Below are 17619 nucleotides of genomic sequence, written 5' to 3'. Positions count from 1 at the left end.
GTCATATAACTGAATTTTATATACCTATATACTGGGATCACGTAAAAATTTCTAGGGTAAAAAGGGATCACAAGTGGAAAAAGTTTAAGAAGCCCTGGTCCACACAAAGTCTCTCTCCCCAAGGGGGCCTCTTTTGTGGACATTCAAATATTTGTTAACTTGGCTTGAAGAAGAGTTGATTTCTAGTCCAGCTACACGGTCATATAACAAGAAATAGCAGGCAGACTCCTCCTTCAACCTCTTGGCTCCTCAGTAGAAGAGAGTTCATCTTGCTACCTGTTTTGTTGGCAGCAAAAGAATTTCTCTTTATTGACCCATGCTGGTACCCTACTGGCCCCATGCTTCATGAATTATGAATTCTGGGCTCATCAGATATTTTGAGGAAAAAGTCAGAGACCACTGCCTTGATTCCTCTATAGAGAAAGTAGAGGCAAAGTAGATGGAAGTTTTATTATTCAGTGGGATTGATTATATCCCCAGGGTAGATGTAGCAATGCAAATTTCCACTAGTTGAAAAAAGGTTAAAAAACAATATATTTACTACCTCCTTGGCTGCCATATGTTATGAAAGTTCTCAACAGTAAGATATTTCTAGTGCTAACCAACCAGCATCTCCTGGATAAAGATAAAGAAAATTTCCACAAAACACTAACATACTCAAATTTTCTTTTTTTTTTCCAATTCAGTAAACATTTATTAAGCACCTACTATTTGCCATGCTCAAATGTATATAAGAACATAGAAATGAAAAGAGCCTGGAGTAAAGTTTACATAAGACCATAAATCTAATAATTTAGGTATAGGTGATAAGGAATTATTTGATCCAAAAAAGAATTTATTTTTTATACTTTATTATTTTAAAATTCATTTTTATCTTTGGTTTTAACTACATTCTAGCCATTCTGCCAGAGTAGAGAAATTAGCCTAGCAAATGAATGATAGTGACTTCAAAAAATCTTTTAAGTCCCAAATAAGTTTTGTTTTTGTTTTTTTTCCTGAACAAGTTTCATAATGAAAAGTCATGAGGATATAATTTTAGTTTATTTTGGGAATGTCTATCCGATTTAAATTGTCTTCTGTTAACAAAATACCAGACTATGACACAAAAGGTAACTTTGAAACATAGTCAATATACTTAACTTCAAAATTAGTTTTTTCAAGATTTAAAAAAAACAATAAATGCAAACATCAAGATAAATATATAAACATACATTTAAAGAAAGCCCTGCTTTTAAAAAATCATTAAACCCACCCCATAAAAATCTCTGCTACACTGTCAATTTCTAATAATTCTCTTTAATTGTTAAATCTGATTATATTTCTTAGGCCTACCATACTGCACTTTTCATCCATTTCCCCATACTCCTAAACATGGGTGATTGTCAAAAATCAGTCCTGGGTCCCCTTTTCTTCTGTCCCTATAGTCTTTCCCTTGATAGTCTGTTATCAGATCCACTGCCACATCTATGTACATGATCATTTTCATGAACTCCAGGTCTCTGCTATCGGCTGCCCACTGAATTTCTCTAACTGAATGATCTGTTAGCATCTCTAATTCAAGGAGTCCAGAATGGAACTTATCAAATTACTTTGTTAAAACTTCCTGATTTACTCCCTTATTTTTGCTGAGGACTCCACCCCCTTCCCAGTCACTGTGGTTTGTAAATGCAGTGATCTTGGGCTCTTCCTTGTTCAGACTTCCAATCCTGAAAATCAATCGGTATCCATAGTCCCACGTCTCCTACTTCAATATCATCTGTCATATTCATTCCCTTCACTCCACTCACACTGCCAAGACGTTTATTATTTTTTGCCTGAATTATTGTCCTAACTTCGTAATTGAACTTCCAGTCTGTTTGGGTTTTTTCCTCTCCAGTCTATCTTCTACACAGCTGCCAAAAACATCTTCCTAAGGCACAGGTTTGACCATGTCATTCCCCTGCTTGATAATCTTCAGAAGCCCCCCCTTCAAACTCTTAGAATAACTTTTAAAACCCTTCCAAATGAGGCTCCAATATACACTTTTATAATTCACATAAACCATCCCAGAGAGCCAACTGTATTGGCTCTTCCCCTGTGTATCTGTCCCCCACACCTAGAATGCACTTCCTCTTCCTCTTGGTTTTCCATAATTCTGATCTTCCTTCAAAGTTCATTGCAGGGGCCACATCCTCCATGAAGTGTTCCCTGATTCCCACAGGCATTAGTCCTCTCTCCCTCTTCAAATTGCTCCTATATCAGATTGCATCACTCCAATGAAGCCTCCTTTACGGTTAAGAACATTTAACTTTTATCATCCTGACCCCAGCAACTAGCAGACTGCCTTGAATGCAGTTAAATTCTAATTCTGACTGATAAAAGGGAAACAGCCAAATACTTAAATGGCTGAAAATTTCCAAAAATACTTATTATTACTTTTCAACCACCACTAACCCTCAAATTAAAATCATCAAGAATTCTAGTTTTATAAGTAGTAGTAGGTACTGCCATTCTTGAGCGGGTTTTTTGCTTTTAAGGTCTTCCATGAATGAACTATCGCTAAAGGACAGCATATTAAGGCTGAAAAATTGTCAAAGAATGAAGATTGTCCCAAAAAGACACAAGGAAAATCACAAGTAGAAGATTTGTGGAGATACAGTTTTTTGTTTTTTTTTAAAAAGCAAACATGTAACAATCAAAGCACCTAGATGTCCTTTGGCAGGTGCTAGACTTTCTGAACTTTAATATCAGTACTTATAAAATGGGTGTGGTACTTTGGGCCTTGCCCACCTCATCAGAATGTCTGTGAATGCACTGGAAGCAAGATGGAAATGTAAGTGAGGTGTGACCAATTAGAGACAGACTGATTTGTGACATAGGAAAGCTTATGGCCATGCATTTCCTTTAGAGTTTATCTGAAGCTTACAGCTTGAGAATCCTTTCTAGGAGCACAAAACTCTTTAAGGAACTAGCACACTCCAGTCTCTTGGGCTAAATACATCAAGGAATGCTGAAATTACCTCAGTGTTAAGTTGAATAAGAAAAAAAAAAGGTTGTTATTAAACAGATCATCACTGTAGTAAATTAGAATGATTGTAAATGACAAGACTGCACAACAGGTGCTAATGCCTAAAGCACATTTTAACAGTCAAAAAGTGACTGAGAGCCAGAGTTGTTCCCACCATCCGAGCATCTGGTAGATCTGAAATTCTAGGCTATGGTGGTTCCTTTCTCTCAAGAAAACCAACATTTCTGAATACAAAACACTATAATGCTTTTAAGGTAGTGAGAACACCATCTACTCATGTATCATAAAAGGCAGTAGGAATAAAGATTCTAGGAAGAATGGCACCTCTACCTTATATACATTATTATACTCTGTAGTTAGAAACAGCTAGGTGGCACCCTAGTGCACAGAGCACTGGGTCTGGAATCAAGAAAACCCGAATTCAAATCAGTTCTCAGACACTGTGTGACCTTGGGCAAGTCACTTAACCTGTTTGCCTTAGTTTCTTCAAATGTAAAGTGGGAATCATAATAACACCTACCTCCCAGGGTGGTTGTGACAAATCAAATAAAAACTGAAAAGCACTTAGCTTTTATTATTAGGTATTATTTTATTACCTATTTCCCAGTTGTTGTGAGAATAAAATGAGAGTATATTTGTAAAGCACTTAACATAGTGCCTGCCATGTAGGAGGTGCTTAATAAATGCTCCCCTCCCTTTTCTTCCCTTCTCCATAGTTTGTAACCTATAGTTTATAATATGCTATAGTTCATGAAAGGCAGCTTGAAGTAGTGGAGAGCTATTCCCAGAGCTAGTAAGACCTGGGTTCAAGTTCTGCCTCTGACACCCTGGCAAGTTAAATCAAATTTTCAGTGCTCTCAGTAAGTATCTCACTAAAACTGTAGAAGATGATGCTGCCCTCATATTTCTAGAGGGAGTCCTTCTCTATACCTTCCACCTTCCCTTCCCCCCCCCAAAAAAAAGACCACACAGATCTGGCACCCAGGTCTATCCCTACAGTTTGTAAAGCACTTTACATGTATACATTTGATTAGCACAGATCAGCTTATCGGATGCTGAGGCCAACACCAAGGAGTAGAGTCAATCAGGACCTGAACATCCCTATTTCCCTCCCATAGCATCCTTTGCTGGAGGAAGGTGATAAACAGACTGGACCCCACTACCCCTGGTTTCTCAAAACAATCCAACAATTCTTTTATTCATCCCATCCATTGTTCAACAAACTCTCCACAGAGGCTGTTCCAAATCTTCTCTTATTCCCTATCTCCACCTCACCCCAATCTCTGAGCCAATGACCTGGCTTCCTTTCCTATAGAAGACTGTGGACACTCACTCATCTCTTCTCCATATGTCTAACACTCTCTTGGTATCCTCCTTCTGGGTTCAGCAAACCCTTCTTATTTGTGGCCCTGATCCCACAGCATCCATTGATTATCCCCATTGTGACAAAGATTATGTGAATAGCAAATGAAATAACACAGGCAAAGCACTCTATACTTCCTAAAACACTTTACAAATAGCTATTATTATCATCAATCTCTTTTTCGCTATTGGCTCCTTCCTCTCAACCTACAAACATGCTCAGTTTTGCCCTACTTCCAGAGAAGAAAACCTTTCCCTTGATTCTGCAATCCCCTTGGGCTTCTTTTTTTCCCCGCCTACACCTCTTTCCTTCCTTTGCTGCCAAACTTCTAAAGAGGAGTCTATACTCACTGCCTCTCACTCACTTCTTCAACACCAACTCAATCCTCAGTCCCCTGAAATGTTTTTTTGTATTCACCATCCCACTAAAAGTATTCTCTCCAAGGTCACCAATGACCTAATGGACAAATTAAAAGTCTTTTCTCATTTTTTGTTCCTCCTTAACTTTCAACTGATCAAACAAATATTTATTAAGCATCAACTATGTGCCAGGCACTGTGCACAATCCCTCCTCACAAGATACTTACATTCTAAGGGGAGAACCAAAAAAGACATTCATAAGTATATCCACAAAAAGTAAAAAGAGAAAAAACATAAATCAATAGACAGTGGTAAAACACAAGGTGATAGAATGACAGCTATCAGATAAAGTAAAAAGGAAAGAATTCCTCTAGAACAAAGATTCTTAAACTGTGGGTTGGGACCCCATATAGGGTCACATAACTGGTGGGGGTCATGAAAAATTTGACAACAGTAAAAGGGTATGTATACCTGTTTTATTTACTTATATACCCAGGGTTGAGTAAAAATTTCTCCAGCAAAAGGGTAACAAGTGGAAAAAAATTGAAGAAGCCCTGATCTAGAAGACAGACTCTATGAGGTAGAGAAGAGGAGGGAAGATGGAATGTCACACACGAGAACCCAAAAGGCTACTCTGGCTAGTTTCCAGAGAGAAAAATGGGGAGTAATGGTCACTGAGGCTGGAAAAGAGTCTGGAGCAAGGCTATGAATTAAAGCTAGAGAGAGGATTTTATATTTGACTCTAGAGGTAACAAGAAGCCACCGGAGGTTATTGATTGGAGGAGTGACCTGTACCACAATAGCCTCCACTCTCTCCTCCCCTACCCAGCCCACATGTTAATGCCAAAGTAATCTTCCCAATATACAAAGTAGGCTCAGGTCAGTTTCTGTTCAAAAAGCTTCAATGGCTCCCCAGTGCCCACAGCAAAAATCTGTTTCCAGGCATACAAGCCCCTCTATGCTATAGCTCCAATCTACCTTTCCAGCCTTCTTTCAGCCCAATTCCCTTCATGCAGTCAAACTGAACCATGATCCTGTTATCCAGTTTTGTTGGGTCCCTGCCAAGCCCTTGTGCATACCATCTCTCTAGACTGAAAAGAATTCCTTCTATATTTTCACCTGTTGAACTGCATACCATTTTTCAAAGCCCAGCTTAGGTGTTACCGCTTCTTCCATAAAGTCTTCTCTGACTTCCTTCTTTTCCTGGCTCCCCAATAGAGGTGATCCTTCCTTCCCCTAATTTCTCATGCCTCATTATGACTGATATACTGATCTCCTTCCAACCTACATAATAACTGTTGTTGTTCAGTCATGTCCAACTCTTTGTGATCCCATTTGGGGTTTTCTTGGCAAAAATACTGTATTGCTTTGCCATTTCCTTTTCCAGTTCATTTTACAGATGAGGACACCGAAGAAAAAGGGTAAAATGACTTGCCCAGAGTCACACAGATAGTAAGGGTTTGGAACTAAATATGAACTCAGGTCTTCCTAACTCCAGGCCCCTTGCTCTATCCAATTCAACATCTGGCTTTCCATGTATAATAATTACTTCCATATATATTTTGTCCTAGGACTGGATTGTAAGCTTCTTGAGGGTAGAATGAATGAAAACAGAAACATCTGTGGTTATTCATCTTTTTATCTGTAGAGGCCAACACAGAACCTTGAACAAGAGATGCTTAATAAATGCTTGTTGAATTAAATTGAATAAAATAGTTGTATCCATTCTCTAGAAAATCATTAAGGTACTTCAATATTCACAACATAAAATACTTATTAAAGAGTAAGGTAGCCTAGCAAGCCTTAATATGAACAATTTTGGGGAAACTAAATTTAAAAGTTTAAAACTATAATAAGATGGGGGTGGGGAGTAATGGAGAGGACTTAAGCTTATGCTTGACAGTAGCCATTATTTCATTTTGCATATGGGTATCCCTAGCACCTAACATGGTGCCTGGCACACAATAGGCAATTAATAAATTCCTGTTGATTGAGTGAATGACAACATGAAGAAGGCAACTAAGCATAAAACCTGGCCTTGGAGTAAAAAAAGATCTATATTCAAATAACTCCCACACTTACTGTGTGACCATAGGCAAGTCACGACCTCTCTGAGGTTGAGTGCCATCATTGTAAAACCAATATGTAATAAAATGGAGAACAATAATGGAGTGTTTTAAGGTTTGTAAAGCAGGTCACAAATATTATCCCATTTGATCCTCCTAAGAACCCTGGGAGGCAGGTGCTCTTATTAGTTCCATTGTATGTTTAGATGAGGAAATGGAAGATATAAAAATTGTGATTTGCCAAGGGTCACATTGCTAGTGTCTTGAGATCAAATTTGAACTCAGGTCTTCCTGATTCAAGGTTAGACACTCTATCCATCTGTTTCTATATCCATGAGGTCACTTCTTTACACTTGCCAAACCAGGACTTCACTTTAAATAGTTTGTTGGGGTTTTTTCTTGAAAAGTTTGTTTTATTTTCTTTCTTCTCTTATTTTTGTCTTTTAGTAGAGGTATAATTACCAATTTTTCAATGCTAACAAAAATGCTCCTTCATTCTAATATTGGCAATCAAAAGCTTTGTCACTTTCGATAGGATAATGTGTCACCTGGTGTTGAGGAAAGAGCACTGGATGTTCAAACAACTCTTTTTGTCTATCCCATCATGTCTATTAGTTACTATTCTTGTGACCTCTGGCAAAGACCACAACCTTATCACAGGATCAAAGACTTAGAACTGTAGGAGACCTTGGCAGCCACCCCTTGACTTGTTTTACTGATGAAGAAAGTGAGGCCCAAATAGGTTAAGTGACTGCTCTGAGGTCACACAGGGAGTTGGTGGCAGAGTCAAGATTTAAACTCAGGTCGTCTGACTCAAAATCTAGCACTCTTTCTGTTTTACCACTTACTATGCTTGTTTCTTCATCCTTAAAAAAAAGGGGGTGGGGACCTACCTATACAACCTGCTTCACTGGAGTGCTGTACAGAAAATGTGGACTATTATTATTATGAACAATACAGTTCAAAGTACAATTAGAAAGCTGAGCTGGAAAATTATTTTGCAGTGATGATTTTAAGCAATCATTCAAGATGTGCTCTCACCCATGTAAAAGAAAAATGCATTTCAAATTCTAATCATTAACTAAAATTGTAGAAGCCAAAACATTAACTTAATAATCTGAAATATCTTCTGAAGGTTCTCTTTAATGTGATCATAAAACTGAACTCAAAACAAGTTACTTTTCTTTAATAGATCTGTCTACATCTCTATCAATCAGTTATTCCAGCTCATTAGTCAGGACACTTACCTAATTTTTAGTAGCTGAAGAAACTGAAATTTGATAAATAAAGTTAATACAGATGTCATGCTAAAATGTATCAAAAGAAAACATTATGGCAGAATACTTTTCTTGTTTCAACACAAGTTCTGAAATACTTAAAGATACCTAATAGAATATACTTTGAAATCATTAACACCAAAAATCTATTTTTAAAACTGATTTGCCCTCTATAAAAAACTACTTAGAATCATATCTTATATCATAGTCACATCCCAGAAAATGCATAAAAATCAAAAGTCTAAACAAATGTCAATGAATAATTTAATTTCAAAAATACAAAATTAATCTAATTGTTAAAATGTATAATATCATGCTGAGAAGTTAAAGTCAGCTGCTGTCAGAATTTCACAAGTCAGGCTAATGAAATGAAAATTTCATTAGATAATTTGATTCCCTACAATGATCACTAACAGTAAACCATAGCTTTTCTAGCAAAGGATCCAAACCAGTCAACTTATGATTTTTGGAACAAAATGATTATCAAAATAGAATGAGGGGCAGCTAGGTGGCACAGTGGATAAAGCACTGAACCCTGGATTCAGGAGGACCTGAGTTCAAATTCGACCTCAAACCCTTGACACTTACCAGCTGTGTGACCCTGGGCAAGTCACTTAACCCTCACTGTCCGCCAAAAAAAAAAAAATAGAATGAGCTTGACTTGGACATCTAATGTAACTTTTATGTTATCAAATTAAGTAATGAGGAAAGAAGTAACTTTAAAAGAAAAAAAACCTATTTCTTTGCAATCCTTTCCCATGTCCCCAGAGTTTATCCGGAGCTTATCATCTCCTGTGTCTAATATAGTCACAGTCTTCTTCCAGTCAAATCCCTAAGATACCTAGAATGCTGAAACTGATACAATATTTTAGAAAGACATTTTAAAACATTTGATTATAACTACAAAATATAGTTTAAATATTTCTCTATTTTCATTATAGGCTTTAACACCTGACCAGTAAATATCTGACAAATGAGTCTAGTATAATTCACATAACGGCAGTTCCTTATTGCAACAAACCTGACTTAAAGAAGAGGAAGTTATAGTAGAATAAGTTAACTAACAAAAGGCCAATTCGAAGGGGTAGGAGAGAAGAGGGAAGAGAGTATGCGAGGTGATTAACAGAAGTCAAAAGCCCCCGGAAAAGCAACACAAGCGAATATAGTACACGATTTCCCACCCTAATACCTCGAGTCAGTGGACTTTTTTTTCTGTTAGCTACATGAAGGAAATGACCCCAGTCTGAACTCAAAGCTGACCAAGTAAATGCCTTTGAATTATTGATCTGCCGTGGGAACCAGGTCCCTTCAGGTCTTCCCTCTTCCAATGGATTGCCAGTCGAGGCTTCAGAAACCTCCAAATCTAGTTGGAGTTTGAGCCCTTTCAGAACTATCGAAGAGGAGTGGTAGTCTGCTTTCCAGGATACCCCACTCAGCCCCTCTGCCCATTTCACCTAAGCTGTTGACATCTCTAAGAGCTGCTTTTAATCATCTTACTCTGATGGAAGGAGGAGGAACCACAGCGGATTAATTTCTGTAAAAATAGCCATCCCCTGTGAGCTGCAAAATGTATGCAAGACACAGACTTTTCTTCAGGTCTTTAAGTGTTGGTTTTGAGGGCAAGTCGACTTCCCACATCCCTTTTTTCAAGAGTAAAGGCACCATGAAATAGCTGGTATTTAAGATTCAAAACAGTTCCCTGGGGTGCCCCATCCTTTACTCCACTAAGAGTTTTAAAGGTTCACTTACACCAGGCAACATCCGAAAGAAGAAAGGGGGTGTGTGCCTAACTACAGCGCCCCCAGCACACATAAAGTCGCTTTTCCACATCCCTTTTTTTCCAGGGTAAGAGCTCACGGAAAGATTTGGTATTCAAGATAAACAGACAACCCGCTGAGCCCCCCTCTCCTCCCCCGCCCTTATCCCCAGGTTGAATTAAAGTGATCAGAAACAGCAGGTAGCCACATAAAAGGTCTTTAAGTATTAGGGGAAAGTGGTCGCCTTTTTCAGGAATAAAGACCCTAAGAACGACCCTCCGGGGTTTCGTTTCGGTTTTGTTTCCTAATTCCAGTCGTCTTAAACAGACCCCATACGCTGCGTAGCGTCCCAAAAGGAAAGGCAGGGTTGGCACTGAGATCCGTAGCCCCCAGGGCACACGGTCAGCCAACAGGTGATCATTAAGCACCCACTTGGTGCTGGGCGCCGGAGATACAAAGCAAGGCAAAACCAAAAACACCAATCCCTGCCGTCCAGCAGCTCGGATATAATGGCGGGAGCGAGCCACATGCCAACCACTATGTACAAACAAGACCCCAAGAGGAGAAACCGCAGAGAACCGGGGAGAAAGGCGCTGCTTTGCGGGGGGACCCGAGGGAAGCCAGGGCGTGCTTAGTCAACACCGAGTATCCCCGAATGCTTTAAGCTTCCACGTCTTAAAACTTTACTAAGGGATCTGGGAGCTTTGATAGTCTAGGACTGCACCGGGACTTTGGGGACACCAGAAATTAAGGCTTGACGACTGCACTCAGATTTCTGGGACACTTCTGTACCGATCGATATTCCAAGCGGGTTGAGACTGCACTTAGACTTCTGGTACACCCTGTGCTTATCAATACACGAAATTAAGACCGCTCTCTTTAGGGACTGCTTGCATTGATCAATACCAGACGTAAAAGGCTTACCACTGCACTAAGATTTCTGGGACACCTTGTATTGATCAATACACGAAGTTAAGACTGCACTGAGATTTTGGGGACACCGTGTATCGATCCATAACCGAAGTTTTAGACTGCACTAAGATTTGGGGAACAACCTGTATCGATCCCACACTCGAAATTCAGGGCTTAAGACCGCACTGAGACTTTGGGGACTCCCTGTATCGATCAATACCCGAAGTTCGGAGCTGAAAGCTGCATTGAGACTTTGGGGACATCCTGTGCTCCCCCCACACACGAATTATCAGCGCTGCCCTAGACTTAGGGGACTCGCCGCATTGATCTCATGCATAGATTTCCTGCACCCGGACTTCGCCTACACCACCCCCGGCCCCTGGGTCTGGAGAATGGGGGAGAATGGGGAGAAAGTTTCCAAGTGCCCCCCCCCCCGGCCGGCCTCCAGGCCCGAGCGGGGAAAGTGGGGGGGGGGACGGGGGCGGGGTAAAGAAGGGGGGTTCCCTCCTCTCCTCCCCTCTATCCCCTCCCCCTCCGCCAAGGCCGAGAACAATGCGGAGGCCCGGCCCGGCCCCCCACAAAGGCGCCCGCCCGCCGAGGCGCGACTCACCACCCAGGTCAAGCCGCCGCCGGCTCCTCCCCCGCCGGCTCCGCCGCCGCCGGTTCCCCCGGCTCCGGCCGCCGCCGCGCCGCCGCCACCGGACTTGACCATGATGGGCGCCGCTCGCAGGCCCGGGGCCGCCGCCGCCGCTGCTGCTCCCGCCGCCGCCGCCGCTGCCGCCGCTGCTCCGCGCGAGGCCCGAGCCCGGGCCGCCCAGGCCGGGGCCGCCGCTGCTGCTGCCGCCGCCGCCGGGGCCCGAGTCTCCGCCGCTCGTTCGGCCGGCCGCCCGCCCGCTGCCTACCCGCGCCGCTGCCCGGGCCCCATGGCACACTCGCTCACACCCGCTCACACCCGTGCACACTCGCCTCCCCTCCCCCTCCCCCGCACGCGCGCGCGCTCTCGGAGGCGCGCCGGGCCTCCCTTCAGCTCGCGCGGCCCAGGAGGCCGAGGAGGCCGAGGCTGTGGAGGCGGCTCCGGCCCGGCCTAGCGCGGCTGCGGCTGCCGAGGAGGCCGAGGCTGCGGAGCCCGGGGCGGGAGCCGAAAGGCAGCGGCGAGCGCCGGCAGGGGCGACCCCCTCACCGCCCCTCGCACGCGCAGACAATAAGCAGAGCCGCCGCCGCCGCCGCGTCCGGCATTACACGGCGCTGCCACGCTCGCGTTCACTCACACACACACACTCACGCACACTTACACACACTCACTCACACACTCTCCCACAGAGAGGGAGGACAGCTCGCGAGCCCGCACCGCCCTCCTGTCCATCAACGCTCCGCCGCCCAATCGCTGGCTCGCCGTCGAGGTTCCGCGGCCAATCGGACGAGCCTGAGCCGCCCCCCGGGGGGCGGAACCCGGCTGGCGACGTCATTGCGGCTAGCAACCGAGAGGAAGGGTTGGGGAGGGAGGCTTTTTTTTGTTTTTGAGTTGGAAGGAAGGAGAGAAGGGCTGTCATGGGTCGTGGGAGGGCAAGGGACCCTGGGGGGCCAAGCAGAGTGGGGTAGGAGCAGAGGGGCTTGCTCTTCCTCAGCCGAGCTGGGTGGTTATTTCCAAAAACCGCCCGTGCAACTGAGCAGTGTGTGTGTGTGTGTGTGTGTGTGTGTGTGTGTGTGTGTGTGAGAGAGAGAGAGAGAGAGAGAGAGAGAGAGAGAACGAACGAATATGGATGTGAGCGTGATTGGATGTGTATGGGAGTGTGTATGCATTTTAAAAAACCAAACAAACAACCCAAAAAAAACAACCTGGAGTGAGCCAGAGGGCTTGGGTGTCCCAAAGGAAAACTATTTTTAAAAGGCAGCTGGCAGCGTGGGGGTGGATGATAGTGCCCCTCTTCTAGCATCCTTGCACGTCAGAAAGACGCGAGAGAGCATTCATTAAGCGCTTGTTGTGTACCAGGAATTGTGGAAATTGAAGGAATGAAAAGCAAAAGGAACCCAGTCATGTGGATAAACATCAGGAGCTCTGGCCACACGGATGGACAGTGTCCACAAGGAGAAGCCCCTAACCCATATTACACACACACACACACACACACACACACACACACACACACCCGCGACCCAAATCTCCTGGCTCTCAGTTCACCTCCGAACGTCACTGGCCGAAGAAAAATCACTTTCCTTTCTACTGACCCTGCCAGGGAACGTTCAGAGAAAGACGCTTCCAGTAGAACTTTAAAAATACACCCGAAAGTAGGAGTCCATTCCCAGTAGAGCTTTCTAAGAAATGGAAATCACCCACGCGGAACCGCAACATTCCATGGCTCTGAGAAGGCAGAGAATTCGACCCCCACTCTGCTTTTCTGATTGAGCTCTAGGAAGGGATGAGAGGGTGGGATGGGGAGAGTGGTACAGACTAATCAAGACCGGCCCCCACCCCCTTCACCCCCATCCCTTCACCCCCACCCCTTCACCCTCATCTCTCACTTCCATCACTGGAGTGAATGGAAGAATGAGTGGTGGAGACCGAAGCCCTCGGAGATGTGAGCAGTTAGTTAGAAAGGTTATGAAAACTGGACTTGATTACATCATACATAAGATGCTTTTCTGAACATGGGTCTCATCCTCGCATTCTCTTATTTTTAGAGCACTATTTTTCATGATTTCTGAGTCTTAAGATGGAGAAGGGAATGGACTTACTCCCCCCCCCCCCTTTAAAATGTGACTTTCATCAGTTCTCCGGAGGTCAGAAGTCATTAGGACGAAGGGGGGGTGGGGTGGGCGTAGCGATAACTAAAGAGTCATTTGCTGTTGTTTAATCTTATATTGATAATTTAGTCCCCTAAGCATGCAAATATATTTATACTTTAAGTATACGAAGTAGTTTCAGCACGAGTTTGGGGAATTTTGTTTTTTCTTTTGTTTTGGTTTTTTAAGTAATGTAGCCAGAAATCAAGAGAGAAACTAAGTATTGCTGTTCTCTCTTGGACTCCTTCCCTGCCCCATTTTAGCTTTACACTTTGTATTCCTAGAAAAAACGATATTTTTCAAACGGCAAATAGAATTAACAAAGTGCACCTTTTCGTTGGTTTTACATGTCTACTATTTGATAAGAAGATACTCTATAGCATGCTCCTTTAGGCTTCTAAGGAAGAAGAAAGTGAATCTGGTTATTTTAGTTGTTTCTTTCTTACAATAGCAATTCCTGGTGGCCACACAAAGCACTTAACTCCATATTATCTCATTTGGCCTTCACAATGCATTGAGAAAGGTAGGAGCAGGGGAAAGAGCACAGGACCTGGACTCAGGAAGCCCTGAATTCAAATTGGGCCTCAGAACCTTAACCCTAGACAAGTCACTTAACAGCTGTTTGTCTCAGTTTCCTCAATTGTAAAATAGGAATATAATATGACCCAGGGTTGTGAGGATCAAGTGAGGTAATATTTGTAAAGCACTTTGCAAATCTTAAAGCTCTATATAAACGTTAGCTCTTATTAAGACAGGAATTATAAACCCAATTTTACTAATGAAGAAAATGGACCTGAGAGATCAAGTAATTTCATTTGCTATGTCACACTTAGAATGCAGGAGAGATGTGTGATTTGAATCCAGGTCCAACACTGCCCACATAGCCTCATAAAACATGGCTAACAATCCAACTAATTATCTAGCAAATTCACCCATTAAAAATAGAGTATATATAATATACATTGATGAATTCATGGTCTCTTATATGTGGGTACTCACTCCACTGGTGTGATGTCAACTCACCCATGCCTTCTCAGCCCATGTATTCTTTTCTTTACATCCATGTCTATATCCTCCCATAAGGCAGGCAAAGAGAATATATTCGTATACTCATACTATGGAATGTAGTTTCAAAACAGGAAAACCTTGTATTAAAAAGCTCTTTCCTCCTGTAAATTACCATACTAGGAGATGTTGACTTGTCATAGTGAATTCAAGTTGGACACCCAAAGCATTTGTATCCTCTGAGATCTTAATGCATAACCTTCATTCACAAAGTAACTTCAGCAATGACTATTACATCATTAGGTTTCTTTAGCAGAATGTTTCATTGCTTTTTGTTATATTTTCACAGTATTTTAATGAATTTTAAGGTTTTATTCTCAAACTAAAAATAGCAGGCCAAAGAAATACCTTTTCACCACAGACACCCTATTCTTATTTAGGTTACAAAATTTTCTGAGTGACTTTCATCATGCTGCTGATATAGGAGAAGATAGTCAATCCAGACAATTTGGGGGGGTGGTGGAAATTCTGGCACATGCTAAATTATCAGCCAAAAATTTGAGATTTAATTTAAGAAAATTTTAAAGACAACTCTCTTAAGGAATGTGGGTTTTCTGAGAAAAGTCCTTCCTAAATTATAAAGCGCCCCTAGAGTAATTTAGTCTGTGAATCCATGAATATAGTCTACCCCCTACCTCATGCATCCTGTATACAAAATACTTAACAAATGGGCATCCAGCCTTCACTTGAAGACCTCAGGGAAAAGAAAACTCACTAGCCTGCCACCTCCCCTTCCGACTCCCTAGATTCTCCTTCCATCTTAATTTAGAGATAGTTCTCACTATTCTAAAGATTTTAATTATATTTAGATAAAATCTACCACCAATAGGCTGCACTCTTTGAAGGAAAGTGAAACAAGTGTAATCCTGCATACAGGAGGCCACCCTTCAGATACTTGAATACTCTTGGTGTCATCCTTAAATTGACTCTCTTCTAAGCTAAATATCTCTAGGTCCTTCACCTCAGTTGTCACACACCAAGGCTTCAAATGCTCTCCACATCCTGGTCACCTTGCTTTGGATTTCCCTCAAACCTGTCAATATCCCTTTGAAAACGTGTCCCAAATGGCCCAATGCAGTCCAGAGACAGTATAGCCAAACACATACACTGTGATCTCTTAGGACAAAAAGACAACACTGAATGAGGTGGGGGAGGGGAGAGGGAGGAGGGAGGCAGAGGCAGTAGGGGAGTCATCTTAATGCTCTGTGGTAGCTTTTTAATTTTTTTATTCTTTGTTGTTTTTTAAACTTTTCTAATAATGCATTGTTTTACAATGACTGTTTCAGAAGTATTTTGTTACACCAAGTATTTCATAGCTATGTTATCCCTTCATAAATCCTCCAAAGTCAAAGAAAATCAGGACATCCACATGGCTTATTGGAAATTATACTTTCTTATCAAACAACCATTGTTAACATCCTAATGGCAACCAGGTGGATAGAGTGCTGGGCTTTTAGTCAGAAAGACCTGAGTTCAAATCCTGCCTCAGCCATTTACTTAGATGTGCATTCTGGCCAAGTCACTTAACCTCTGTCTGCCTCAGTTTAGTCATTTGCAAAATGGAGATAATAAAAGTGGAGTGGAGCCATGCTTTTTTTGGGGGGGGGGCGGGGCAATGAGGGTTAAGTGATTTGCCCAGGGTCACAAAGCTAGTTAAGTGTCAAGTGTCTGAGGCTGGATTTAAACTCAGGTCCTCCTGAATTCAGGGCCGGTACTTTATCCACTGCGCCCCCTAGCTTCCCCCAAACCATGTCTTCTACATCAAAGTCTCATAAATGGGGGATGTTTGTTTAGTAAAACCAGAAACACAGATCCTATGGTAGCCCCAATACTGATTGTCATTACACACAGACCAATGTGATTAGCTCAGATACTAGTGTGTTACGGATTTTAATGTAGTAGAATGATAGGAATTTGATTGCTGCTGTAAGGATATACTGAATTTAGCTCATAGAACTCGGCAGACATTTATTAAGGGCCTACTGCGGATATAGCATGGTGCTGGAGACAATACAAAGTTTAGTTAAGGCAGGTCCTTGTGCTCCAGGAAGGAGACTGGAGCCTACTAGAATGATGTGAGAAATGTCTGAATCTCTATAACATAAAACAACATTTGATAAGCACATGAGAGGTGTACGTGCAGCATCCTAAGTGAGATTCAGTTGGGGGACCTGAGGGGCATCAGGTGATGCTTTAGGGAGAGGTGGTATTTGAAGTGAACTTTGACAGATAAATAGGAATCCAATAGGGAGATAAGGGGGGGGGAGTATTCCAAATATACAGATCAGCTTCTTCTTGTTCAGTCATTTCAAGTGTGTCTGACTCTTTGTGACCCCATTTAGGGTTTTCTTGGCAAAGATCCTGGAGTGGTTTTGCCATTTCCTTCTCCAGCTCATTTTACAAATGACAGAACTGAGGCAAAGAGGGTTAAGTGACTTGTCCAGGGGCATACAGCTATTAAGTGCTGAGACCAGATTTTAACTCAGTGCTCTATGCACTGCACTGCCCAGTTGGAGATTAACTTGAGCAAAGGTGTAAGAATAGAAAATTAAGTCAGATCAGAGGTGGAGGAAAGAATGGCAGTTATCACCTTCCTAATCCCCAGGGTCTGGGGTGGGTGGGGGGAGGAGGACCAGAAAGCAAACCCTGTATAAGGTTGCTAGAAGGGGAATGAATGATGATGGTGGATGCAAGGGGCTGTGAGACATAGGCATGGCAAGCCAGAGGAATTCCACTTCTTTCAATTACCATCCCTTGAAGCAAAGTTTAGTCACCTGATTCTCACTATGGAGAGAGGTAGTTGGGGGGGTGTCTTATTGAGAGTTGCAGGTGTATTCTAGAATTCTGGAAAGAGGTCAAGGCTAAAAGTCACAGGCTTGGATATCCGCATTAAAACCACGGGAATGAGTGAGACTTCTTCTAAGGGAAAGAGTGTGCAAAAAGAAACAATGGCCAAGGATAGAGCTCTGACTGTACCAAGAGATGTAGAGGAAGTGTGTTGGGTGTGGGTTCAAATCCTGCTGGACTTAGTG

At 42.5% G+C, this 17619-nt stretch overlaps 1 protein-coding gene across 2 annotated transcripts in view; it reads right to left on the bottom strand.

Moving 5' to 3' along the window:
- TOP2B (DNA topoisomerase II beta) overlaps positions 1 to 11481 on the bottom strand; it is a 92016-nt gene extending 80535 nt beyond the window's left edge. The window contains exon 1 of one of the 2 annotated variants that reach the window (XM_043965732.1): positions 11352 to 11481. In XM_043965732.1, the coding sequence (XP_043821667.1) occupies positions 11352 to 11453 (102 nt within the window). In that variant the 5' untranslated portion in view covers positions 11454 to 11481. The remainder of the gene's footprint in view (positions 1 to 11351) is intronic. The other variant, XM_043965734.1, reaches the window with a different exon arrangement.
- Positions 11482 to 17619: the final 6138 nt, after the last annotated feature.

This window comes from Dromiciops gliroides, chromosome 5, assembly GCF_019393635.1.
Source record: "Dromiciops gliroides isolate mDroGli1 chromosome 5, mDroGli1.pri, whole genome shotgun sequence".
NCBI lineage: Eukaryota > Metazoa > Chordata > Mammalia > Microbiotheria > Microbiotheriidae > Dromiciops > Dromiciops gliroides.
Note: the sequence above shows the minus strand (reverse complement) of the source record. Positions and strands in the feature narration are given on the sequence as shown.